The sequence below is a fragment of the Gorilla gorilla genome, chromosome 7, assembly GCF_029281585.2.
Source record: "Gorilla gorilla gorilla isolate KB3781 chromosome 7, NHGRI_mGorGor1-v2.1_pri, whole genome shotgun sequence".
Taxonomy (NCBI): domain Eukaryota; kingdom Metazoa; phylum Chordata; class Mammalia; order Primates; family Hominidae; genus Gorilla; species Gorilla gorilla.
In genome coordinates this window covers 131169917-131196411 of record NC_073231.2, presented here as the reverse complement: position 1 = coordinate 131196411, position 26495 = coordinate 131169917, and the positions used below count along the sequence as shown (strand labels likewise).

At 44.0% G+C, this 26495-nt stretch overlaps 1 protein-coding gene across 9 annotated transcripts in view; it reads right to left on the bottom strand.

The window, feature by feature from the left end:
• Positions 1-767: 767 nt before the first annotated feature.
• Positions 768-26495, bottom strand: part of NSMCE2 (NSE2 (MMS21) homolog, SMC5-SMC6 complex SUMO ligase) — a 274568-nt gene continuing 248840 nt past the window's right edge. For 7 of the 9 annotated variants that reach the window (XM_055348734.2, XM_004047519.5, XM_004047520.5 and 4 more), the window contains 3 exons: positions 10587-10687; positions 10088-10194; positions 768-1120 (listed from right to left, as the gene is read on the bottom strand). In XM_055348734.2, the coding sequence (XP_055204709.2) occupies positions 1003-1120; positions 10088-10194; positions 10587-10687 (326 nt within the window). In that variant the 3' untranslated portion in view covers positions 768-1002. Of the gene's footprint in view, positions 1121-4387; positions 4696-5747; positions 5853-10087; positions 10195-10586; positions 10688-26495 lie in introns of those variants that run through there. The other 2 variants (XM_063709469.1, XM_063709470.1) reach the window with 2 other exon arrangements.

Genomic DNA, 26495 nt, shown 5'->3' with positions numbered 1-26495 from the left:
AGGGATGAAGTCACTTGCAGTGAGCCATCTAGAAAAACAGAGAGCAGCTGGAATGTGGTTACTGTTGATGGTACTTTAGGCTCTTGGAGGGCTGCAGCAAAGTATTCATTATAGGCATCAATCATCACTGCAATGCACTGATTAGCCAGTCACTGGAGCATTCTATTCCATTCAGAATGACAATAAAAGCATTTATATGTTTGGAACTGTCAATATACAATGTAAATACAAGAAAGTAAACTGACTTTGCTTTATAACCGAATGCTATTATTTACTATACTCATAGAAAATGCCTCGCAATAGGGGTGTTTTTATATGTTTCAATTTCAAATATCACTTGAAAGACATTCTTTTTTTTTTTTTTTTTTTTTTTGAGATAGAGTCTTGCTCTGTCGCCCAGGCTGGAGTGCAGTGGTGCGATCTCGGCTCACTGCAACCTCCGCCTCCTGGGTTCAAGTGATTCTCCTGCCTCAGCCTCCCGAGTAGCTAGGATTACGGGTGCGCACCACCACACCTGGCTAATTTTTGGATTTTTGGTAGAGATGGAGTTTCACCATGTTGCCCCGGCTGGTCTTGAACTCCTGACCTCAAGTGATCTGCCCATGTCGGCTTCCCAAAGTGCTGGGATTACAGGCATGAGCCACTGCACCTGGCTGAAAGACATTCTTTAGTCAAAACTATTATAAAAATCAGTCTGATGTCCTTGAAATGGAAAAGCCTGCACCTCTGGAACAATCCATACATCAGGAGGCATGCAGGGAGGACACTGCAGATGATCAAAGTTTTATTTAACATTATAGAACACTTAAAAATAAACAATATGATTGCATTTCTGTTGTGTAACTTTGAAAAATGTTTTCAAGCACACATAAAAGCAACAAGTTTTACCCCCAACAAGTATGCTATGCAGCCAGTCCCTAACTGCTGGGGTCAGCACTGCTCTCAACAGACGGCTGGGGTAGGAGGTAGGCTGCTGGTGTCCCTGCAGGCAGGTGGCTTTTCCTACTCGGAATGACGATGTCTTTTCTTGTTATGGTTCTCAATTGCCCTTCTAAGTGCTTCATCCTGGATAAGATCTGACTTTCTTATATCCGTGTGGCTACAGCCAATTTGAGGGCAACTGTGAGAAAGAAAGAACATCAAGTCAGTCCCCTTTACTGCCTTAAGCAGAAACTTCTTTTATACTGAAGTGTTTAAGTAAGGCATTTTACTGAAAAAGGAAAAGTGTCAAAATCAGGACCAAGCTGTGCTCATTCATTTATTCACTGAGTCCCTACCTGAGCCAGGCCCTGTCTGGGTGCTGGGGACACAAGCGATACGTGAGTAGTGCCTGCCTTATCATGAGCTAACTTTCTTTTTTTTTTCTGAGACGGAGTCTGGAGTGCAGTGGCACGATCTTGGCTCACTGCAACCTCCGCCTCCCGGGTTCACACCATTCTCCTGCCTCAGCCTCCCGAGTAGCTGGGACTACAGGCACCCGCTACCACGCCCGGCTAATTTTTGGTATTTTTAATAGAGTCAGGGTTTCACCGTGTTAGCCAGGATGGTCTCGATCTCCTGACCTCGTGATCCACCCGCCTCGGCCTCCCAAAGTGCTGGGATTACAGGCGTGAGCCACCGCGCCCAGCCTATGAGCTATCTTTCTAATGAGGAAGACAGGCAACCACTAGGGAACCAAATAAATGCTTGCTGCAAGTTCAGGTCACCTTATGGGCTATGAGGGCAACAAAGCAGGGTCAGGGAGAGAGAGTGCTGGGGCCACGGCTTCATTGGCTGGACTCAGGGCATGCCTCACCGAACACATCTTATCTTGGGCAGGACCCAGAATGAAGCGTGGGAACAAGTCTGCATGTGGTCTGGGCTGAGGCAGTAGCAAATGCAGTGCTGAGGACGTTCCAGCTTGGTGCCCTGGAGTGACAGCAAGCTCTATGTGGCTGCAGCGACCCAGGCAAGAGGGAGAGCAGTTGGAAGTGAGGTCAGTGCGCCAATGGGGCTTTGGAGTTTATTTAATTTAATTTATTTATTTATTTTGAGATGGAGTCTCACTCTTTCACCCAGGCTGTGGTGCAATGGCGTGATCTCAGCTCACTGCAACTTCCTCCTCCTGGGTTCAAGCAATTCTCCTGCATCAGCCTCCTGAGTAGCTGGGATTACAGGCGCCTGCCACCATGCCTGGCTAATTTTCTGTATTTTTAGTAGAGATGGGGTTTCACCATGTTGGCCAGGCTGGTCTCGAACTCCTGACCTCAAGTGATCCACCTGCCTCGGCCTCCCAAAGTGCTGGGATTACAGGCACGAGCCACCGTGCCTGGACTTGGATTTTATTTTAAATATGAAGACAAAACACTGGAAGGTTTTGAGATGGGTGAGGAGTGTGTTTGGTTTACATCTGGAAAATGTTACTCTGGCTGCTTATGGAGAACACAAAGCAGGGAGGTAAGAGAAGGGCAGGGAAAATAGCATGGGGGATCCTGCAGGGTGCAGGAGAGAGGTGAGGGCAGCTCGGCTGAGGGTGGTATGGCGATCAGCTTCAGGACATGCTTGACCATAGAACCTATAGGACTTGCCGATGGAGCGGCTGTGGAGCATAAGCGAAAGGGAAGAAGCGAGCTTCATCTGGGCAGATCAGTGACTGGTAGTGCCCTTCATCACAGTGGGAAATGATGGGGCAAAACAGGCTGCAGCACAGAACCACAGTCCTGGTTGGTATCTGTTTCCTCTGGAATGGATGCCCAGTAGCCCTCCCAGAAGAGAGACTGAGTGGGCCACTGGGACTCAGTGGAAAGGCTGCAGCTAAAGACATCAGTGTGAGTCACCCAGAAAGGGGTGGAAACAAGCCACGGCTCTGCTTCGATGTGGTCTTCTCTGAGGGCAGTGGGCTGGATGAAATCACCTATTTCTTCTCAAAGAAACTGGTTCTCAAAGTGAACCAAATTTTGGTAGATTAGAGGCCCAATGTTTGGAGTCAAGCTAACCTAGGTCTGAATTTTCTCTCTACCACCTACTTGCTAGGTATGAGACCACAGGCAATTCACAATAACCTTCTTGAGCCTCCCTTGCCTCTGAGTTAAAATGGGGAGAGAACTCTTATTTCCCAAGGTGACAGTCAATACTGTTAATTCCCTCCCAGATCCCCTGTGCTCAATAATGTTAATTCCCTTCCAGATCCCCTGTGACTATCATGTGTTCCCTCATCATCATTCTTCCAAGAAGTTTTAAAGTTCTGGATCTATTTCTATCTTGCATATAACCCACACAGGCATGCACCCATTCATGCATTAATTGACTCTTCTAGGGATCAGCCCTATGCTAGGTTCTAAGCATGCAACTGTGAAATACAAATACATGGTTCCTGCCCACACAGAGCTCTGGCCCAGTGATCTGAGACAGCTCTCCATAAAGCACAGGACATTAAGACCAAAAACAACAAATGTGCAAACCACAGTAAAGATGCAAACCAGAAGGAAAGAAAGTTGGTCATGGGAGCTCCAATTTGTCTAGTGGTAGGAAGCCCAACAGTCCAACATGAAAGAAAGTATTTCTTGGCCCTGATCTGTGGATCAAGGAGTTTTTACATTAGAGGGGTATTAATCAATGAAATATAATAGGCTTAATAACAGTATTTATTTTTAAAATATTAAAATATGGCCAGGCGCGGTGGCTCACACCTGTAATTTCAGCACTTTGGGAGGCCGAGGCGGGTGGATCACATGAGGTCAGGAGTTTGAGACCAGCCTGGCCAACATGGCGAAACCCTATCTTTACTAAAAATACAAAAATTAGCCAGGCGTGGTGGCGCATGCCTGTAATCCCAGCTACTCGTGAGGCTGAGGCAGGAAAATCACTTGAACCCAGGAGGTGGGGGTTGCGGTGAGCCGAGATTGCACCATTGCACTCCAGCCTGGGCAACAGAGCAAGACTCTGTCTCAAAACAAAACAAAACAAACAAAAAAAAAGTGCCCTACATACTCAGGTACACGATGTGTTAAATCATAATTACAGAAAGGCAATTATATGAAAGAGGATCAGGGTGATTTGGCCCAGGTATGCATCATTCTGATGATTTGGCTTTGCATTAGGGCAAGGCTGGAGAAATGTTTTACACTAGTTTAAAAATCTATATATTTTTCCCAGCCTGTCCCCCTACGCTGTGAAGTCTCAAAGCGAATTCTCCTTCCTTTCTTCCTTCCTTCCCTCCCTCCCCGCCCTCCTCTCTTCTCCTTCCTCCTCCTCTCTTCTCCTTCCTTCCTTCCTTCTTTCCTTCCCTCCCCTTCCTTTCTCTTTCCTTCCCTCCCTCCCTCCCTCCTCCCCTCCCTCCATCCCTCCTCTCCCTCCCTCCCTCTCTCTCTCTCTCTCTCTCTCTCTCTCTCTCTTTCTTTCTTTCTCTCCTCTTTCCTCTTTCTTTTTTTGACAGGGTCTCATTCTGTCACCCAGGCTGGAGTGGCACTATCTCTGCTTACTGTGACCTCTGCCTCCCAGGCTCAAGCAATCCTCCCACCTCAGCCTCCTGAGTAGCTGGGCCCACAGGTGCACACCATCACGCCTGGCTAATTTTTAAAAAATTTTTGGTAGAGACAGAGTTTCACCATGTTTCCCAGGCTGGTCCTGAACTCCTGAGCTCAAGTGATCCACCTGCCTTGGCCTCCCAAAGTGCTGGGATTACAGGCATGAGCCACTGTGCCTGGTGAATTATGTCTGTAAGTATGAAAAAAAGCAGCTAAGATCATGAAGAGGATACAGACACTTTTGTGACTAGAAAAGGCAAGTATCATAACTTTGGCTTCCATGACATTGAAATGCAACTCCAAGTAGGTTGCTGGGATGACCCTCCCTTAAAACATAACCCTGAATATCTGCTTTGGACTGCCTGGCCTTGGTCTCTTCCATTCTACCCAGCAAAGGCCTTAACTCTCATAGCCAGACAGTGAATAAGCAGTGGAGAGGGAAGTGGAGAGTGAGGTGGGGAGGACTTCCTGATGACATCATGGTTTTAGTCAGCGCATGAGAGCACGCTGAGAATGTCTGATGGACTTAACCACACACTCAGCTGCAGAGCAGGCGCCCACCTTCACTTCAGTGGGATGGATCCCAGGGTGAGCCATGTCAAACAAGGTCTGAGCTCACTGAGGAGATAGACTCTGATGGTAGAGGCATGAACCAAATAGCCCTCCCAAGGGCAGCTGGATGGCCTACTGACAGAATTGCAGGCTCAAGAGTGAGAAAGACCTGGGCTTAAACCCCCTGGCTGTGTCACTCTGGGTAAGTGACTAAATTCTCTGTGTCTCAGTTTTTCCCTTTAAGAACATGAAAGCAGAGGACAAGCCTGTCCAATAAGGCTGAGAAATAAGCAGGCTGATGTGTGTCAAGGACTGGGGAGTTCACTTCAGGTCCTACCGTGCACCAGTCCCTGCCCTAGTCCACAGCTTCCGCTCTCAAGAAGCTCGTGGAGAGGAGCCAGCTGCACCGACAATGTTGGCATGACATGGGGTGCTAACGACATTTTGTCCAGCATGAATAAGGGCTCAGGGAAGACTTCCTGGAGGCGAGGTTGCTGCTAGAACTGGGAAGGACCTTGTTTCTCACTTCATCTCCAATAAACACAAGTCTTTAAAGCAGAAAGGATAAGAGAAGGCCATCATGCCACAGTGCTGAATCAGGGCATGCCTCCTCTGGAGAAACAACGGTCTCCGTAAGCATTCGGCATTAATCCCACGACATCTTGGTGAGCGAGTTCAGTGTGGCAATACCCGATCTTCAGCTGCCGCATCATCGCTGTGCAGGAGTCAGCCCTTCAGGCCTCGCAGGAGCGGCTGGGTCCCCACCTCCAGGCACTACCCGGGCAGAGCATTTCGCTGCAGCACAAGGCAAACACAAAGGTGACTGCTGAGCAAAGGGAACCGGGTCTTGGGGTCCCACAGAGCTGTGGGGAACCTTGGCCTCTGCAAATGCTCAAGAGTACATGATTCTGGGAGTTCCTGGATCTGGGTCCCAAGAATTCCAAGGTTTAGTCGACAAGCTATAGACAGAAGGTCTATAGAGACCTCTGGAAATCTGAGTGGGAGGGATTCCTGTCATACCTCAACACAGACAGTAATTCTATCTTACAACCCCTGAGTCAAATAATGTGTCACTAAGCAGCACGGGGAGTGATAACAACTCTATCAGCCTCAGTCTTAACAACCCTACAGCTATTTGTTTAGCGCTCTTCGCTCCCAAAAGAGCTTTCAACTAAGTGCTTTTGCTACTCTTCTGCCAAGAAATGTGCTGGTCCAAACCTAGAATGGAATTCCCTACCATTTCTTTGGCCCCTGAAGTGCTGTGAGATGCTGATGTTATTTCCACTTTACAGATGGGGAAACTGAAGCAGAAAGGTTGAATGGCTTGTTGGTTAGTGTTGAAACAGGAATTCCAAGCACAAAGCTGGAGTTCTGCTGTCGAATGACCCATTTCTATTCAATTTCATTTTATTCTACATGCTCTTAAATATGACTTTTAAAAATATGTTTCCTGTTCTCAAACAAAAAAGCAAAAAAGTGACTGTGGTCAAGTTAGAAATATTAATATATGAAAATCATAAGGTTGGGAGGCCAAGGTGGGCAGATCACTTGAGGCCAGGAGTTCGAGACCAGCCTGGACAACATGGTGAAACCCTGTCTCTACTAAAAATACAAAAATTAGCCAGGTGTGATGGCATGTGCCTGTAATCACAGCTACTTGGGAGGCTGAGGCACGAGAATTGCTTGAACCTGGGAGGCAGAGGTTGCACTCCAGCCTGGGAGACAGAGTGAGACTCTGTCTCAAAAAAAAAAAGGAAAAGAAAAAAGAAAAGAAAAAAAAAAGGAAATCATAAGGCAGCTTTATTTTTAAGAGAATAAATAGGCTTATTGTTAACAGATATATTTTAGGAAATTATTCTAACTACCGTGCTTGGCTGGGGCTAAAGTCTCAACAATATTATTCTGACTCAAGCCAGTGCAGAGAGGCCTTCCCAGGGCCTGAAGCTTGCACAGTAAAATTCAGGCAGTGCCCAGAACACAATGGACCTGGAACTCCAGTCTAAAAAAACAAACATAACTAGAACAATCTAGGAGGAAGAAATGAGACAATGTGTCATGCACATTTCTAAACAAAGTGAACCCAGAAATACTCATCACTCTAATGTGCATCATGGGAAATGATACGACTTCATGCTTCATCAGAAACTTCTGGAGTTGGTTTCAAGAAGGCCCTGAGTTCTAATCTACTGCTGCCCAAATGCACCTGGCCTTCAGAACCCTGCCCACCCCGCCCACAAGTTCCCATGAGCCTCCACTCCTTATCACTCTTCCTGGCTCCTGGCTATATTTTAGACTGCTTTGCTGGGGTCTTCTTCCGCTGATTGATCCTTTCATTGGTCAACAAAGTGTTTTTTGAGGGTTGGCACCAGGGTGCTAAGGCATCACAGTGAGCAGAACGAAGTCGGGCTCTGGCCTTGTGGAGATCACGGGCGAGGCGCGGGTCCTGCCTTGCTGGCTCTCTGCTGGTGCATGCATTTTTTCCAGAGCTGCATCTGCGATGGTAGTTGAGCGGGTTGACTCGTCTACACTGATAACTTCCCAATCCACATCGACAGTTCTGAGTCCTCCCCTGACTGCAAAACTCACATTTGCTGCACTTCCTGGACACTTCCATGGGGCTGTATTGCTGGGACCTTGCATTTAGGATGACCTGAGCTAAGTCTATCACAATCCTCCAGTAAGAGTGTTCCTCTCTCATGCCTTCTCTGGAGGCTAATGAGCAAATGACAGTACTAGACACCCAGATGAGAAATGTCAGCCACCCCTTGCTGCTTCTTCCTTTCTCTTACATTCAGTCAGTCATCAAATGTCGTTAACTGTACCTCCACAATCACTCTTGTATCTCTATACTCTAATTTTCTATAACTTAAACCACTGTAAAAGCATCCTAACTGACTTTTTTTGCCTCATGCCTCCTTAATCCATCTCTGCATTGCTATTGGAGTAACTTCCTAAACTCCAGGTTGGCTCATCTTACTCCTTTAAAACTGTCTTCCTCTCCCATGCCTATAGAGCAATGGTGGAAAAAAACGAAGAGGATGTTGATAGTGGCTCAAGTTTGAAGATGATGATGGGATAATTTTACTGAGCCCTACTGTGTACCAGCTACTTTAAGTACTTTGCATGTATCTTATTTAAATTTCAAATATGCCAATGAGGTGATTACAACGATTGTCATTCATTTATGGATAAGGAAACTAATGAAAACATGCCATGGCTGGGCGCGATGGCTCATGCCTGTAATCCCAACGCTTTGGGAGGCCGAAGCAGGTGGATCACCTGAGCTCGGGAGTTTGAGACCAGCCTGGCCAACATGGAGAAACCCCATCTCTACTAAAAATACAAAATTAGCCGGGCGTGGTGGTGCATGCCTGTAATACCAGCTATTCAGGAAGCTGAGGCAGGAGAATCGCTTGAACCTGGGAGACGGAGGTTGCGGTAAGCTGAGATCACGCCATTGCACTCCAGCCTGGGCAAAAAGAGGGAAACTCAGTCTCAAACAAAAAAAAAAAAAAAAAAAAAGAGAAAGCAAGAAAGCATGCCATTTAACAACCCAGAATCCTCCCTCTTTTTTTTTTTTTTTTTTTTGGAGACAGAGTATCACTCTGTGACCCAGGCTGGGTGCAGTGGCATGATCTCGGCTCACTGCAAGCTCCGCCTCCTGGGTTCATGACATTCTCCTGCCTCAGCCTCCCCAGTAGCTGGGACTACAGGCGCCCGCCACCACGCCTGGCTAATTTTTTTTTATTTTTAGTAGAGTCAGGGTTTCACCGTGTTAGCCAGGATGGTCTCTATCTCCTGACCTCGTGATCCACCCGCCTCGGCCTCCCAAAGTGCTGGAATTACAGGTGTGAGCCACCGCACCTGGCCGAAATCTGACATTTCAACTGTTAACTCAAAAACTCAAAACAGATCAAAATGTACTAAGAATGTCTACATTTTGCAACCATTAGGCAGCAAAGCCACTATTCTTCTAGAATACATAGGATAAGTTATTTGCCTGAATGACCATCAAGATATCTTTAGTCTCCACTATATTATCTCTAAGTCCACACCCAGATGAGGAGTGCTGGGGAATTCCAATTCTAGGTCTGGACCAGCAAATTTCTGGGCAATGGAGAAGCAAGCCACACATCAAAGGGACTGTTATCAGAAGTCAATTGAGAACTAGTCACACCTGCAATTCCATTCCTGCAACAAATCCATGATAAGAGCACAAGAAATGCCAAACAAAGTCAATGCCAGTCAGTCTGGCTAACTCAGGATTCTACGTTATTACAGGAACAGAGCATGGTCCTCCGTGGTCACGGGAGGAGGGGAAGGAAGGCGAGATATATATATGTGTGTGTGTGTATATTATATATATTTAAAGATAAATAATATATGATATACATATAAAACAATATATAACATATATGTTATGTATATTTATAAAGATTCTGCAAAACTTCCAATTAAAAAAATAATTTGTCATTCATGAGTTAGCCATTAATTTACCTAAACCTTTTTTTTTTTTGAGACAGAGTCTAGCTCTGTTGCCCAGGTTGGAATGCAGTGGCACAATCTCGGCTCACTGCAACCTCTGCCTCCTGGGTTCAAGAGATTCTCCTGCCTCAGCCTCCCGAGTAGCTGGGATTACAGGCACCTGCCACCAAGCCTGGCTAATTTTTGTATTTTTAGTAGAGATGGGGTTTCACCATGTTGGCCAGGCTGGTCTCGAACTCCTGACCTCAGGTGATCTGCCCACCTCGGCTTCCCAAAGTGCTAGGATTACAGGCATGAGCCACCCTGCCTGGCCTTATTCTGTTTTGAAGGTGTGGTTGAAGTTCCCTCAGCTTCTTCCTGAACAGATTACTAATTTTTCCCTCATGTATTGTTTTTCCAGAAAGCCCACTTCCATGTTTACAGTATTCGGGAGGTGAACGGAATTTAGAAGAGACATTGAAGTGCCTCTTCCTCTGGCGTGAACACGCCACCTCTGAGTAACTACCACTAGGGAAGGCTCCACTTCCTTCCCTGCGTCCACTCACTAGGCCTTTTTCTTCCGCTTTTGCCTGGACTCAATCATGCGAACAATGGCGTCCTCTTCATAGGTGTGGCCACACACTTTATTTTTCACTGGCTTCTTCATTTCCTCCTGTAATCAAGGAGATGTTGGGCTTTCAGGAATGATAATGATCAACTTCCAGTAGCTGTTTCGTCCTAGTCCTGAGCTTTCTATGTTTAACTTCCCATTCTCATGGCTTTACATAATTACTAGGCTTTAGATAAGGAAATGCAGGGAATCCAGTGGCAGTACTGTCACTTGGCCTGTAGGCCATGACTTTAGTCCCGGATCCTTAAGGGCATGATTGACTGACAGCTCTCTCCAGCCCAAGAACCTCCCGTGGATACTCTTCAACCCCCAGCACTTTTCTTTACTCCCTCCTTAACTCCCTAAGTGAAATCAAACCAGAAAGCAAACAGGAACCTTTCTGCCTCTGTGAAGTGAATCGTGTTTCTTTCAGGGGAAGTAGGAGGAAGCGGTACCTTTGTAATGGGGCAGGTGAAGTTGGTCTGACTTTGGGTCACAATTATATCTTCATCCACTCCTTCTGTTCCGTCAGCTTCTCTGTCAGCTTGAAGACCACCTAGAGGAAAATGGAGAGTTGATAAGCCTCTCTGGTCTAACGTCAAAGAAAAGGAAGGAATGGAAGGAAGGGAGGTGAAGAGTTTCTGGTGGAGCATTTGCTGTTGGCCCCCATGTAAGGACTGGATGCATAGAAACTCTTCTGCTTTTCAGAGAACACTACGGGGTACCTCATTCTGACTATTTTTGATAAGGAAACTGAGGCTCAGAGCAGTTAAAAAAATCTTTTTTAAAGTTATAGAGAAAGTGACCAAGGGTGTGGCTTCAGAGTCAGAGAACCGACCTGGTGATCTCTTTCTTGTCCAGTGGTGAGATGCTGGGCTAGCAAGATGCCCTTTTTTAAAGCCTCTGCTTTACAGCCTTGTGGCAAAGATTAAAAGAGATGAAGAATGTGGTATGCTTTGCACAGCTCATGGCACAAAGCAATAATCAATAAACAGTCATTACAATTAGGTAGTGCAGGGCTTCTCAAACTTTTTAGTTATAGGTATGAACTCTTTTAAGCTTTTTCTATGTGGGTTATATTTATCAATATTTACCATATTAGACATTATGATTGAGGAATTTAAAATTCATTAAAAAATAACAATAAGGCCAGTTGCGGTGGCTCACGCCTTTAATCCCAGCACTTTGGGAGGCTGAGGTGGGCGGATCACGAGGTCAAGAGATCGAGACCATCCTGGCCAACATGGTGAAACCCCATCTCTACCAAAACTACAAAAATTAGCTGGGCATGGTGGCATGTGCCTGTAGTCCCAGCTATTTGGGAGGCTAGGGCAGGAGAATCGCTTGAACCCAGAAGTTGGAGATTGCAGTGGGCCAAGATCCTGCCATTTCACTCCAGTCTGGTGACAGAGCGAGACTCTGTCTCAAAAAAAAAAAAAAAAAACCAAAAAATTAAAAATAACAGTAATAATCCCACTACATGTTACCATAAACATTTTAAAAGTTAAAATTATATTTCCAGAACACCCCCCCACACACACACACAGATATACATAATGAGAAGAATGGCATTGTTTTCCATTTTTATAAATATCTTGAATGTCTGGCTTCATAGCAGCCAGTTGGATTTGGATATCTGCGTATGCATTCAATCTGTCACAATATCACATATCCTGTAGTCTCTGGGAAAATTCACTCATGAAAAGAATGAGAGTGAAACAGGCAGATGAGATCATACTATTATTATAAAGACAGTTTTGACCTTATGGACACTCTGAAAGACCCTTGGAGCACCCTAGAGATCCCTGGCCTGCACTTTGAGAACTGCTGAGTGATAGTGACAGGACTGGCTTTGAACAGAGCATGAGCTGCTTCTGAAACTGATGTTCTTTGCGTTACATCCCAGTGGCCCCCAACTGAAAAACAAAACAAAACAAAACAAAACCAAAACCAAAAACAGATGATAGACAACACTTGAATGGGATGATGGGAGTATCTCACATGAAAGCCATTCTCTCTGAAGAAAAGATACTTGTAATTTTGCACAGAAGTTAAAGATCAATAGCTTTTTTTTTTTTTTTTTTTTTTGAGATGGAGTCTCACTCTGTCACCCAGGCTGGAGTGCAATGGCGCGATCTTGGCTCACTGCAACCTCCACCTCCCAGGTTCAAGTGATTCTCCTGCCTCAGCCTCCTGAGTAGCTGGGAGTATAGGTGCGTGACACCATGCCTGGCTAATTTTTGTATTTTTAGTAGAGATAGGGTTTCACCATATTGGCCAGGCTGGTCTTGAACTCCTGACCTCAGGTGATCTGCCCGCCTTGGCCTCCCAAAGTGCTGGGATTACAGGCATGAGCCACGGGGCCCAGCCAAAAGATCAGTAGCTTTCTAAACATGTTGATGGTGTAGTCCTTTCTCCTTCCTTCTCCTTTCCCTTTCCCTTCTCTACTCTTTTCTCCCTTCCCTTCCTTCTTTAATTTTGGCAAAATAATACAGACATAAAAATGGCTTTCCTCAATGTGTGAGAGGAAGCCCTTGTTTCTGGTTCAGATGGTGTGGCATACCTTTCGGTTCCATAGAACTGATGACTGTGGGCCATCACCTAGGCCAGATGAGGTGTTTGTTTGCAAAGGCACTACAGGTTGAGTATCCCTTATCCGAAATGCTTGGGACCAGAAGTGTTTCGGATTTCGGACTTTGAAATATTTGCATAAGCATGATGAAATATCTTGGGGGATGGGACCCAAGTCTAAACACGAATTTCATTTATGTTTCATATAAAGCTTACACACATAGCCTGAAGCTAATTTTATGCAGGATTTTTAACACTCATGTGTACTTGTTGCATGAGGCTAGATGTGGAATTTTCTGCTTGTGGCGTCATGTAGGTGCTCAAAAAGTTTTGGATTTTGGAGCATTGTGGGTTTTGGATTTTGGGATTAGGGATGCTCAAGCTGTACTAAGGGGCAGGGAAAGGGCTGCAGAGCTCTTGTTCAAGGTAACCTAGTGAATTAATTGCAACACAGGGATTCTGCCTCCAATTACTTTGTTTTTCTTAGAGAGTCACCTTCTTGGAGTAGACTGGTATATTTGTATGCCAGCTTGCTGTCCCCTAAACCAGCTTTTATTCTTTGAAGAAGGCAGTGAAGATCTCAGGGCTTGGGAATAACCAGTCAGAGCATTTTTAACCACTGGGCATTAAGGTGCAGTGCCTCGGGGCTTCCAGCTTTTCAGAGAGCTAAACAAACGTCTGAGAGCTTAAAAACCATTGGTTGGCTTCAAAACAGAGTAACAATAGTACTGAAATTACTAAATGTTAAAGGTCTATGCAAATGTGAAGTTAACTTCATTAATTGTTGATCCGGTAATCAAAAATACATAATTTGGAAGTAATATGTAGGGCTGGATTTATTTCTTCATAAACGTCATAAAAATTTCCCAGTATGGTAAGATAATTGCTGAAACTAATAGTCAATTACAAATTAAATCAGTTACTGGTAGCCAACCTATTTCCAAAGCAAAATTATACAAATATTTTTTCAAAATTTTGACAGCAAGGTTGGGTGCGGTGGCTCACGCCTGTAATCCCAGCACTTTGGGAGGCTGAGGTGGGCAGATCACCTGAGGTCAGGAGTTCGAGACCAGCCTAACCAACATGATGAAACCCCTTCTCTACTAAAAATACAAAAATTAGCTGGGCGTGGTGGTGGGCGCCTATAACCTGAGCTACTCAGGAGGCTGAGGCAGGAGAACTGCTTGAACCTGGAAGGAGGTGGAGGTTGCAGTGAGCAGAGATCATGCCATTGCACTCCAGCCTGAGTGACAGAGCAAGACTCCGTCTCAAAAAAAAAAAAAAAAAAAATTGACAGCAATAAAATTATATGTATATATTTTTTATTTTTTATTTTTTGAGATGGAGTCTCGCCCTTGTCGCCCAGGCTGGAGTGCAATGGCACGATCTTGGCTCATTGCAACCTCCGCCTCCCGGGTTCAAGCAATTCTCCTGCCTCAGCCTCCCAAATAGCTGGGATTACAGGCGTCCGCCACCAGGCCCAGCTAATTTTTGTATTTTTAGTGGAGACGTGGTTTCGCCATGTTGGCCACACTGGTCTCGAACTCCTGACCTTGTGATCCGCCTGCCTCAGCCTCCCAAAGTGCTGGGATTACAGGCGTGAGCCACTGCACCTGTCCTAAAATGATATTTAATAGGGCAGGTACCATATTATAGTATGTTTGCTGTGGGGTGGGGTCTCTGGAAATTATATTGCTCATGGCTATGATGGGTTTTCATGCTTCTCAGGGCCTGTCTTTGGTATTCATAGTGCAAGAGTTAGACTCCTAAGAGAGTCCCTTTATCAATCCACTGACTCTTCATCATGGCTCGGGAAAGTTGGACAGGTAAGGAGAAAAGCCAAGGAGAAGGCTAGGAGCCGTCTTTCCCTTGGATTCACTTTTCAAAGCCTCCTCCTATGCTGCTGCCTCCCATTTCTGATCATGTGTTTAAGAGTAAAAAATAAAAGTAGCTCTTTCTTAATTTTGTACACCATTTATTCTGAACTGATGCTGGTTTCTGACTGTATATCTTGTACCAGAGAATTCACCAGAAAATCTGTTGGATGAATAACAGAGTTCAGCTGATGTGAAAGACTGTGGTTTGTTTGCTATTTCCTATTTTTAAATTTCAAAAGGTAGAGGAAGTAAGAAAGCACAACTCAAATGCAATGCCTACCACTAGGGAAGGCTGAGTGGGGAACTTCAAAATTGTAGGTGGCTACCAGCATCAGTGATCACGAAAGAAAAAGGTAACAAAAGTGAGACTAGGGAAGAATGTCACGAGTGAGTAAGAGACCACAGACCAAGAGTCTAAAAAGAGAAAGACTCTCCATAGCTAAACTTCCCTAGAGACAGAACATTTCCTCACTCTCAATCTATATTTATAGAAATTGACATTAGCGTTGGGATTCTCCAGTGTGCTAACAAAAGGTCACATCTGGCAATAAATATCACTTATACTGATTTAGATGACCCAAAGACAAAACTTTGTGATAAGTCTGGTAAAAGGAAGATGGGAGAGAAAATATTGATCATCTACTAGAATCACAGAAGTTTTAAAGTTGAGGTTATCTATCTATCCTGAGTCTCGCATTTACCTGAGACAATTGAGATACAAAGAAAGTGTAGGTTTTGTCCAAAGTGATGCAGGAATTTAATAAATCAATGTGTTGTTCTATTTTCTCTGACTGGTTCATTTGAATATTAAAATCGGTGTGTTGGTTCTGCGAGCTCCTCTGCTCCCAGATTTTTTTTTTTTTTTTGAGATGGATTTTCGCTCTTGTTGCCCAGGCTGGAGTGCAATGGCATGATCTCGGCTCACCGCAACCTCCGCCTCCCGGGTTCAAGCGATTCTCCTGCCTCAGCCTCCCGAGTAGCGGGGATTACAGGCATGCACCACCACCCCAGCTAATTTTGTATTTTTAGTAGAGACGGGGTTTCTCCATGTTGGTCAGGCTGGTTGCGAACTTCTGACCTCAGGTGATCTGCCCACCTCGGCCTCCCAAAGTCCTGGGATTACAGGCGTGAGCCACCACGCCCAGCCCCAAATTGTTATTTCATTGATAATAATACCTCAAATTTACTGAATGTTATATAGCAGCTACAGTGCTAAGCACGTCATATACATTATTTCATTTACTCCTAACAAAATACCCATGAAGAATAGCTATATTGTTATTCCTATTGTGTAGCAAGAAAATTTAAGCCTCACTATATATATATATTTTTGAAATGGAGTCTTGCTCTGTTGCCCAGGCTAGAGTTGCAGTGGCACAATCTCGGCTCACTGCAACCTCTGCCTCCTGGGTTCAAATGATTCTCGTGCCTCAGCCTCCCAAGTAGCTGGGATTACAGGCGCCCACCATCATGCCTAGTTAATTTTGTGTATTTTTAGTAGAGATGGGGGTTTCACCATGTTGGCCAGGCTGGTATCGAACTCCTGACCTCAAGTGATCTGCCTGTCTTGGCCTCCCAATGTGCTGAGATTACAGGTGTGAGCCACCATGCCCGGTCAACCCTACAATATTTTTAAGGCAAATGTAGAAAATATCTACATTTGCTTTATAATAAAGCAACAATTGGATTAAATCAGTTTAATCTTTAGTAAAGAGGTTACAAAATTTTCCTAACTATAAGTAGAAAAACAAGCAAACTAGTCATATTATTTTCTATATACATAGACGATGTTGTTAGAAGGATATGTTGGCTGTCCAACTTGTGACCAATGGACTGATCTCAGACCTCTACTTGACCTCCAGATGCCCCTGCCCAGGGTGCCCCAGAACTGTGCTGAAGCAGGAAGCCTGCACAAGAACTAACATTTACAGCGCACCCATGAGGGATGGAGCAAGGTAGAGTTAGGTAACTCGAATATGTTTTTTTTTTTTTATGTCACAAAATGAACACCAAAAGGAAGGAGAAACGCTGGATATGTTTGAAGTAGTATTTCCAAAGGTCTACAAATACGGTCCAGCAATGTAAAATTGGATGGGAGGTGTCATGAGGGCATTGATTGGACCCCAAGATGTAAGTTCCCAATTTTTGTGGCTAGTCAGTTATGACTCAAGGAAGAGCCAAGCAGCTCTGCCTTTGGTCCTCCTCTTCTCAGTCACCATCCACCGAGTTGCTCAAAGCCAAAGCCTTTGGAATCATTCTTGGTTATTCCCTTTTCTTCATTCCTCACATCCAATCCACTAGTAGGTTCTGCTGACTCTGGTTCTACACCATATTCCAAATCCAGCCCCTTCTCTCATTCTCTACTTCATGCCTTGGTCCAAACCACTACTGCCGCCTGCTCAGCCCTCTGCAGTTGCTTCCTAACTAGTGTCCCTCACGAAGGGCCACAACCTCCCATGTCTGCCTCTTGCAGTGGCCTAGACAGCCCCCTGTGACTCTGTCCCTGACAACCTAACATGGTTTGGCTGTGTCCCCACCCAAATCTCATCTTGAATTCCCACATATTGTGGGAGGGACCCAATGGGAGGCAACTGAATTATGGGGGCAGATCTTTCCCATGCTGTTCTTGTGATAGTGAATAAGTCTCACAAGATATGATGGTTTTAAAAAGGGGAGTTTCCCTGCACAAGCTCTCTCTCTCTTTGCCTGCCAGCATCCACGTAAGATGTGACTTGCTCTTCCTTGTCTTCCGCCATGATTGTGAGGCCTCCCCAGCCATGTGGAACGTTAAGTCCATTAAACCTCTTTTTCTTCCCAGTCTCAGGTATGTCTTTATCAACAGCATGAAAATGGATTAATACGCAACCTCTCTGCTCAGTTGTCCTGTCTCCCACTGTGCTCAAGGCACACTGGCCTTTTCTGTTTCTGGAACATGCCAAGCTCCTCCTGTCTTTGGGCCTTAACACTAACCTGTCTGGAATGCTCTTCCTCCTGCTCTGTGCCTGTCCTACTCCTTCTTGTCATTTTAAAATGTCAGTTTAAATGTCATCTCCTTGGCAAGGCCTTCTCTGATGTCCCAAGCGAAAGAAGCCACTCAGACTTTCTCTATCACATCACATCACTCTTGTTCTCCACACAGCACATGTCCATAAGTGCTATTTTTCTGTCTGTCTTTCTTCCCCACTCCCCCTCCCTCGTTCTCTTCCAGGAAAGCACGGCCTTCATTCTCTTGCTCACGGATGTTTCCCAGAGTCTAAAATAGTCCCTGGCATAGGGTAGTAGGTGTTCAATAAACATCTGACAAGCAAAGTGCCTCATCCAACAAGGCAGGAGTGGGCATATTTTTCACAAGATTACACTTAACATATTTAGCAGACGTGGCAACACAAACACATACACACATCCTCACACAATGATGATTTTATAGGTTTTAGCCAAATGACAGAGAGGACTTCACTCTCGCTCGGGGTGCAGTCCTGGACCCTGAATTACATGTCAAAGGCAGGAAGTAAATATAAGCTTGAAAATTACAGTAGGCTGTGTGGTAATTACAAAGGAGAATCCAGACATGGTCTTGTGGTCAGAAAATACATTTGGTACTGGCCACACACAGCCCTAGCATTAGTCACTTGTCTGTCTTCAGGCATCCCAAATTTGGCTACCAGTTAGAAAGTTTTATGCCAGCTGGGAATAAAATTTGATTGCTATGTACTTTTTCAATTAGGCTGGAACATTTCTTTTCTTTTCTTTCTTTCTTTCTTTCTTTTTTTTTTTTAAATAAAGACGAGCTCTCACTATGTTGCTGAGGCTGGTCTTGAACTCCTGGCCTCAAGGGATCCTCCCACCTTGGCCTTCCAAATTTCTGGGATTGTAAGCATGAGTCACCATGCCTGGCCTAAGCCTGAACATTTTCCTAAAAGCACTTTTCTCTTGAAACTATGAAAGTAGCATATGAAGAAAATACTTTAGAAATATTTGTTGCCTGCTTGAAATGCTTATTAGGCTGCCCATATTATTTTACTTGCATTATTCCAAAGACAGTTTATTTGGAAAGGCTGAGCTGGTGCTTGGAAAATTTGGGGGTCACGCTAATGTGCAAAAGCACATTGATTCCAAGTTTGAAATTCTTTAGTTATAGCATGTGAGTATGTATCTGTGCCGATTCCTGATTTGTTTCTCCTGCTCAGTAACCTATAGCTGGGGCTACCAGTAACCCCACCTGTGGACTCAGACACTTCTTAGGCTTTAAGTGGAAAAAGAGATATTCAGCAGGCTCAGTTATTTTGGTTTGGAATTAAGAGCTCTGTGTGTGTGTGTGTGTGTGTGTGTGTGTGTGTGTGTGTGTGTGTGTGTGTGTGTGTGTTTTGCTTTGAGATCCACTCCTTGGTACTCTTGGGTGTCCAGCTTTGTACCTCAGTTTCCTCATGGGACTGGTGGCCTGTCCTGACTGCCAGCTGTTTGGTTGGGCCATGTTGTCATTTCCCTTCTGCAGGAAGCTGAATCCTAGGTGTCTGTATTAGTCCATTCTCGTGCTGCTAATAAAAGACATACCCAAGACTGGGTAATATTTAAAGGAAAGAAGTTTAATGGACTCACAGTTCCACAGGGCTGGAGAGGCCTCACAATCATGGAGGAAGATGAAGGAAGAAAAAAAGGACGTCTTACATGGCGGCAGGCAAGAGAGATGAGAACCAAGCGAAAGGGGCTTCCCCTTATAAAACCATCAGATCTCATGAGACTTATTCACTACCACGAGAAATGTAGGGAGGACACCGCCCCCATGATTCAGTTATCTCCCACTGGGGCCCTCTCATAACACGTGGGAATTATGGGAGCTACAATTCAAGATGAGATTTGGGTGGGGACACAGCCAAACCATATCAGTTCCAATACTCCCTGGTACCACCTAAGACTGCTGTACGTAAAGACATTTCGCAGAATTCAGACGGAGATCATGATCAAATGGCGCCTACACAATGAAAGATTCCCTAGATGTTACAACCTCACAGGATGGCAAAGTTCAACAAACATAAATTTCAACAAAAATACTAGAACACAGGTTGAATTAATATAATGTAATCAGAAAAATGGCTAGAACACAATAAGGATCCAATATGTTACTTATTTTGTATAGGTATTTATTAAAATCAACATTATATACTTCTGTAATTATAAAATTGTTACTGCTATTATTATTATTTTTACCACTGTTATGTGCTAGACATGCATGGTATTGGTGAAAAATAATCCTTGCCTTCAGGGAGCTCAGTCACACAGAACAGACACCTACAAAGCAAAGTGTTCTTGTGAAGGTCATGCATATACAAGATACTGTGGAAGGAAGGTCTCGAGAGAGAACAGGGTCAGCCTCTCTAAGGAGCTGATGTCTGATCTGGGTCAACGAGGAAGATCTTCCAGCGTACATTTTCTAAACAACTCTACCGCCCCCTTAAATGTGAGCATTTCATTCATTGCCACCTCAGGTCAACATTCCGATCAATGTTCTTCCTCCTTTTCTTCTCTTAACTATAATCCATCCTCATCTCAGATTCTATGTACGTGGCGAAGCTATCTCTATCCAGTCTAACCCAATGCAACTCAATCCACCCAACACAATCTCCATAGCCAATCTCCTTTCATTGAAATCTCATAATATCCACTGTCTATACCCACACTATTTTAGCTCAAACTTCTTTCTTATTCTGTTGTTTCATGTGAATGGAACTTTCTTTTCCTGATACATTGAAAGCTCTTTGAGGACAAGCACTGTGTGTTTAAGTGAAGCTAACTCAACTAGACTTGCATTTATTGAACACTTACTCTGTGCCATGCACTACACCAAATTCCAGGTATAGATACAAAGAGGAATAAGATTGGGTCTGGTAGAAGAGACAGATATGAATATTTATATCCTGTGTGATGAGTGAAATATATACATTTTGTACAAAGTACAAATGGAGGTAGGAGAAGAGTCAAGGTGAGCCTCCTAGAAGAAGGTAATGACTCAGCCAGGCTCTCCAGGGAGGTGTGATAAGAAGAGGGAAGGATATTGAGACAATGAGGATTACAGTATTTAGGAACATGGGCTCTGGAAAGAGGCCTGCTTGGATTTGCCTGGTTCTATCATTATCAGCAGGGTGCTCTTGGGCAAATTACTCCATCTTTCTTTGTCTCAGTCTTCTCAGCTATGAAATGGAGATACTAATGGTACTTACTTCATAGTGCTGTCTGAGGATTAAGTGAGTTAATGTATGAAAAGTTCTTAGCATGGTTCCTGGCAAATAGCAAGCTGTAGATAGCTGACACAGCACTATCAACATCTTCAATTTTTTTCTGTCTGCTTCCACTTCCATGGCTCTTTCGACACACTCCTCTGAAGATTTTGAAAGTAAACTGAATGAAGAGTTTCCTCCAAATAAGCTGACATTTTAGTAAGATATACCCTTTCATGTTATCATGTGCTTATAATTTATCTACTGTTGTTGCAGACATGTCCTTTGTCCTCAGCTGACATCATGTTATTAATTTGCCTCCAGCTATTAAACACTGTCCAAATATTAGGTTTAAAATAATCAAAACCCAGCGCATTCAACTGGTAGGACAAAAATCGTCAGTTAAGATTTGGTCATACAATATCCACTTCAAACCAATAAATACTGGAAATACTCCCAAACTGAGCACCTGCATTTAATACCTCTTATAAGAAAAAGCTTGATGATCATCTCTAGGTCACCAAGCAGAAGCAGAAAATCTAATGCACACATTCTATTTCTTTTATCTGGGTAATGAACTAGGAAAACCAAATAATAGGGAAAGTCTGATTAGCCAGCATTGAGAAGGTCTACAATTTTCCATCATTTACATCCTCAGTAAAGTCTGAAGAAAGCAAAGATCAGAAGGTAAGGAGCGCCCTTTGCACTCATCTTCTTACATTCTCTTATTTTAGAGAGTTGTAAGTACCACCTGTGCAGGTACCCAAGACAGTACATGCAAGTTGTTCATATAGCCTGTCCATTCTCCATCTTTATCTTGATTCTGTCTCCTCCTCTTCATTTTCACTGCTGCTGTCCTACTTCAAACCCCCAACATTTCCAATTTGGATTACTGAAAAAAGTTCTTTATTCAGCTCTCTGCCTCAGTCTCCCCAGTCTATTCTTCCTATTCCAGCTGGTCATCTTTCTAAGACATGGCCTTCTTTTTTTTTCCTTTTCTTTTTTTTTTGAGACGGAGTTTCACTCTTGTAGCCCAGGCTGGAGTGCAATGGTGCGATCTTGGCTCACTGCAACCTTTGCCTCCTGGCTTCAAGCGATTCTCCTGCCTCAGCCTCCTGAGTAGCTGGGATTACAGGCATGCACCACCACGCCCAGCTAATTTTTTGTATTTTTAGTAGAGACGGGGTTTTGCCATGTTGGGCAGGCTGGTCTCGAATTCCTGCCCTCAGGTGATCTGCCCGCCTTGGCCTCCCAAAGTGCTGGGATTACAGGCGTGAACCACCATGCCTGGCTGACCATGGCCTTCTAAGCATGACAACAAGACTCTTCGCTAGTTGGCGCAGAGTAAGTATCCTCATCTCCTACTCTACTCACTTCAATCCTATCCCCCATATCCATCCCAGACTGACTACAGTTCACCCATATTTAGCACATTAGTTTGTGCTTCTGCTGCTATCTCTTCACCTAGCAATCTCTGACCACCCTCCAAGACTCAATTCAGGCATTTCCTCTGTGAGGTGCTAAAGCATAGGTGAGTCCTCCTTAGGACTCCAGGGTACCTTTTGTACCTACTGTAATCATTTGTTTACTTCTCTATCTTCCCTACCAGAATGTGGATTCCTTAAGGGAAGGAACTGTCTGATTCAGCTTCATGTTCTCAGTGAACCAGGCAATGTACAGGAACTTCATAAACGAATGGTTGCTGAAGTAAGAGAATGCTTTGAATACTGTCATGTACAAATTTACCACAATAAGAAGATGAAAATAGTGAAGAGGATTGTTTTGAAGACAAACATCTTAGAATGAGACAATTTGGTCCTTGAATTAATTACTGATTTTCCAGAAAGAAAGCCACATTATACCGTGTAGGTCATACCATTGTTCATTCTCTGTTCCACTTCTGTACAAAAGCAAATTACCAAAAAGAAAGATGATGGAGGTCACATTGGTGGAAGAAATAAACTACTCCACATACGTATTTAGATCACCTCTGATTCTATTCCCTGGCCAGAAACCATCTACGCCCCCGATCACCTCTGATTCTATTCCCTGGCCAGAAACCATCTATGTCCCCAGAAAAGTACAGAAGTACAGTAGTAATCGGCTGTCAAAAATGTGGAGGTTTTTTTTTTTTTTAAGTTTGTTGACTTTACCAAGGTGGGACAGACGTTCAATTACTGTTGTTTTTATAACAGAGAAACATTGGAGAAGTATAGATATCTGATAGACTGAGAATTTAAGAGAACTGTAGAATTATGACTCACAAAATCTCAGTTTCTCTAGAATTTTCCTGGTTTTAAAAAATCTGATAGTTATTAAAAATAATCTTCAACATGAGGAAATGCTTACATTACATGAGGTGAAAAAACTGAAATTAAAATGTACATGTAGTACAATTAATTTTCTTTTCTTTTCTTTTTTTTTTGAGATGAAGTCTTGCTCTGTCAGCCAGGCTGGAGGGCAGTGGTGCAATCTTGGCTCACTAGAGCCTCTTCCTCCTGGGTTCAAGCGACTCTCCCGCCTCAGCCTCCCAAGTAGCTGGGATTACAGGCGCATGCCACCACACCTGGCTAATTTTTGCATTTTTGGTAGAGACGGGGTTTCACCATGTTGGCCAGGCTGGTCTCAAACTCCTGACCTCAGGTGATTGCCCACCTCGGCCTCCCAAAGTGCTGGGCTTACAGGTGTGAGCTACCGTGACCGGCCATGATTCATCTTAAACAATGGTATATAGAAAAAAGATTGAAGGAATAGATGATGAAATGTTGCAGTCCATCCTGTGTGGGTGACATAACTACTGCATATTTGCACTAGGAGTAGAGGAATCAAGATTTCTGAGATATTTGGAGAGTAATTATTTAGCTCGAGCTTTTTATATCTAGTACTCTTCAAGAGACCAAATAATACTGATGAGGTAAGTAGGACTGACGGCAATGAGGGTGGATGGATTTGTTTATTCAATTAGTCAAATTGAAACAAATGATGAAGTAAAGTCCAGAGATCATCATAGTAAAAAAGGGAACTTTAAGATTTACAATTGCTCAACTTTAAAACTGCAACGTTTCAATTTGGGTAAGATGGGGCTATGACACCATTTCAATCCCTTGTATTTTCTAGATGTATTATCTTAAAAGCAGTTGTAATTTTTTTTGTTGTTTGTTTGAGATAGAGTCTCCCTCTGTCCCCCAGGCTGGTGTGCAGTGGCGCGATCTCGGCTCACTGCAAGCTCCGCCTCCCAGGTTCACGCCATTCTCCTGCCTCAGCCTCCCGAGTAGCTGGGACTACGGGTGCCCGCCACCACGTCCGGCTAATTTTTTTTTACTTTTTTTTTTTTTTAGTGGAGACGGGGTTTCACTGAGTTAGCCAGGATGGTCTCAATCTCCTGACCTTGTGATCCGCCTGCCTCGGCCTCCCAAAGTGCTGGGATTACAGGCATAAGCCACTGTGCCCGGCAGCAGTTGTAATATTTTAAACTTCTTGGATCCCTTACAAGGTTATATGTCATACTTTAATTTTTTTTTTTTTTTTTTTTTAATTTTTAGACAGGGTCTTGCTCTGTCACCCAGCCTGGAGTGCAATGGAACAATCTGGGCTTGCTGTAGCAGCCTTGACCTCCTGGGCTCAAGCAATCCTCCTACCACAGCTCCTCGAGTAGCTGGGACTATAGGCGCGTGCCAACACGCCTGGCTAATTCATACTTTAAATTTATATAATATGTTTTCTTCTGTCTCTTCTAATTTCAGAGGCCTAGACAAATAATAATAAAATACTTGTAGAGAATGTGAGACTTTAATAACAAAATAAATCTAGACCTGATATCATAATTTGTTTTCTAAAGCTTCTCAAATCCTTTAAGGCTAAAAGGTAAAGAACCTCTGAAGATGTCTATTTTGGGATAAAGTGCAGTGAAGGAGGAAGTACCTGTGTTATAAGTTGTCACATCTGTCGGTGCTCAGCGCTGTCCTCAGATTGTAATGACTGGAGTATGTCCCCTCACCCACTGACCCCGAATCTAATCAAATATGTCGCCCCATAGGATTTACTCAGCGCTGTCATTACCAGATGCCCTGGAATCTTAGTATTAATGAAACATGCTTGTTTTTCCTTTTTACATGCATTTGATAGAGAGTATCAAGATTTATTTTTGATCCATTTAAACATTCTTCTTTCTAGTGGCACAATATACTCATTTAAAAAAAAAGGAGAACAATCCCAAAAGGGTATTCAATCTGGAAGAAATTAAAAAGATCAAAGCCCGAGGGTGCAAATCTAGTGAAGCCTAACAATCCTGTCAACAACAATGTGGGTGAAGCCCCCAAAATGTAGCTCAGCTCCACAGCCTGACAAAGTGGTCAGAGCCGATCTAGGCAGGGCTACCTGAACTTCCAAGAGTAAGGAACACTCATCTGTGATGACATCTGTACTTAGTTTTCAGGGTCTTGTCTGAAGTTAGCCTAACAGAAAACATACCCCACAAAAACCTGCTGACTGGAAGGAAGAAATAAAATGAAAGTGAGAGAGAGGGAGGGAAAGAGGGAGGGAGGGAGGAGGGAAGGAAGGAGCTAAAAGATGAGGAAAACCTTTATTTCTGCAGAGCCCAAGGGAAGGCATCACTGAGTCAGCATCGTAGAACAAAGTCCTTGCCTCTAAGCCTTCCTTCCTCTCACCCACCCCCTCCTTGTCCACTTTCCATCCCTTTAAAATCCTCCCCACATGCAAAGGAAGACACATGACTTCAAAATCAGGATCAGCTTAGGACACAGCTCTTGTGAATGTGTACAACAGATCTGAGTCATTTGTTCATTTTGTAAACATGAAGAAATCACACTTTTCAAACTTCCTCCTTCATGACATTCACAGTGCTTGACAATATGCTTAGCATGGAACATTTACTCTTTTCCTTACCCACACCCAAAGGTGTCAAGAGGGACAGATGTTCTTTCTCACTGAAAGCTCACATAGTCCAGGGCAGGTGACAATTACGAGTGAGCACAAGTAGAACAACAGAGAATGTGATGTCTATGAGCCTAGGCTGTGCCACACAGAAATAGAGTGCTGAGAAGCAGTCCAGGAGGGCATTTTATCAAGGCCACTGCCTTCCTCTAGGAAAACTTCTCACTCAGGGGTCCCCAGGAGTCTCCCCTTAACCCCCCCACCACCTGAGGCAATTAACATATCAAACACATCATTCATAATTATCTGTTTGTGTGGCTGTTTCCCCCACTAATCTGTAAGCTCCATGGGCAGAGACAGGTTTTTTGTTTTTTTTTTTTCCATTTCTAGATCCCCAGTGCATTGCACATGGACTCTCGATCCTAAAGGGTCCTTGGTGGCTTCAAGTTGGTTCTGCCCACTCTCTACCTCTTCTGCAAAGGAGTAAAGGAGTGCTCTGCAAGACCCAGAGACAACTGTTCTGTAGTTTCATACAAGAATGGACTTCGGGAGGGTAGGTTAAGTCTGGACCTTGGCTCTACCATAAATTGGGGGATAGTTGTCAAATTTCCTGTAGGCTATCACTTTCTTCTTCTCTGTATCATTAGGATACTGTGAAGATGGGATCAAGTGTTTTGCCCTCATTAGAGGAAAAAAAAAACTAACAGATGAATCAACGCAGTAACAAAAACCACATAAGGAGAACTCTGGAAATAGTTCCTGAAAGGGCAAGGCAGGGTGACTGGTTGATCTTGCTTCGCATTTTCAAAGC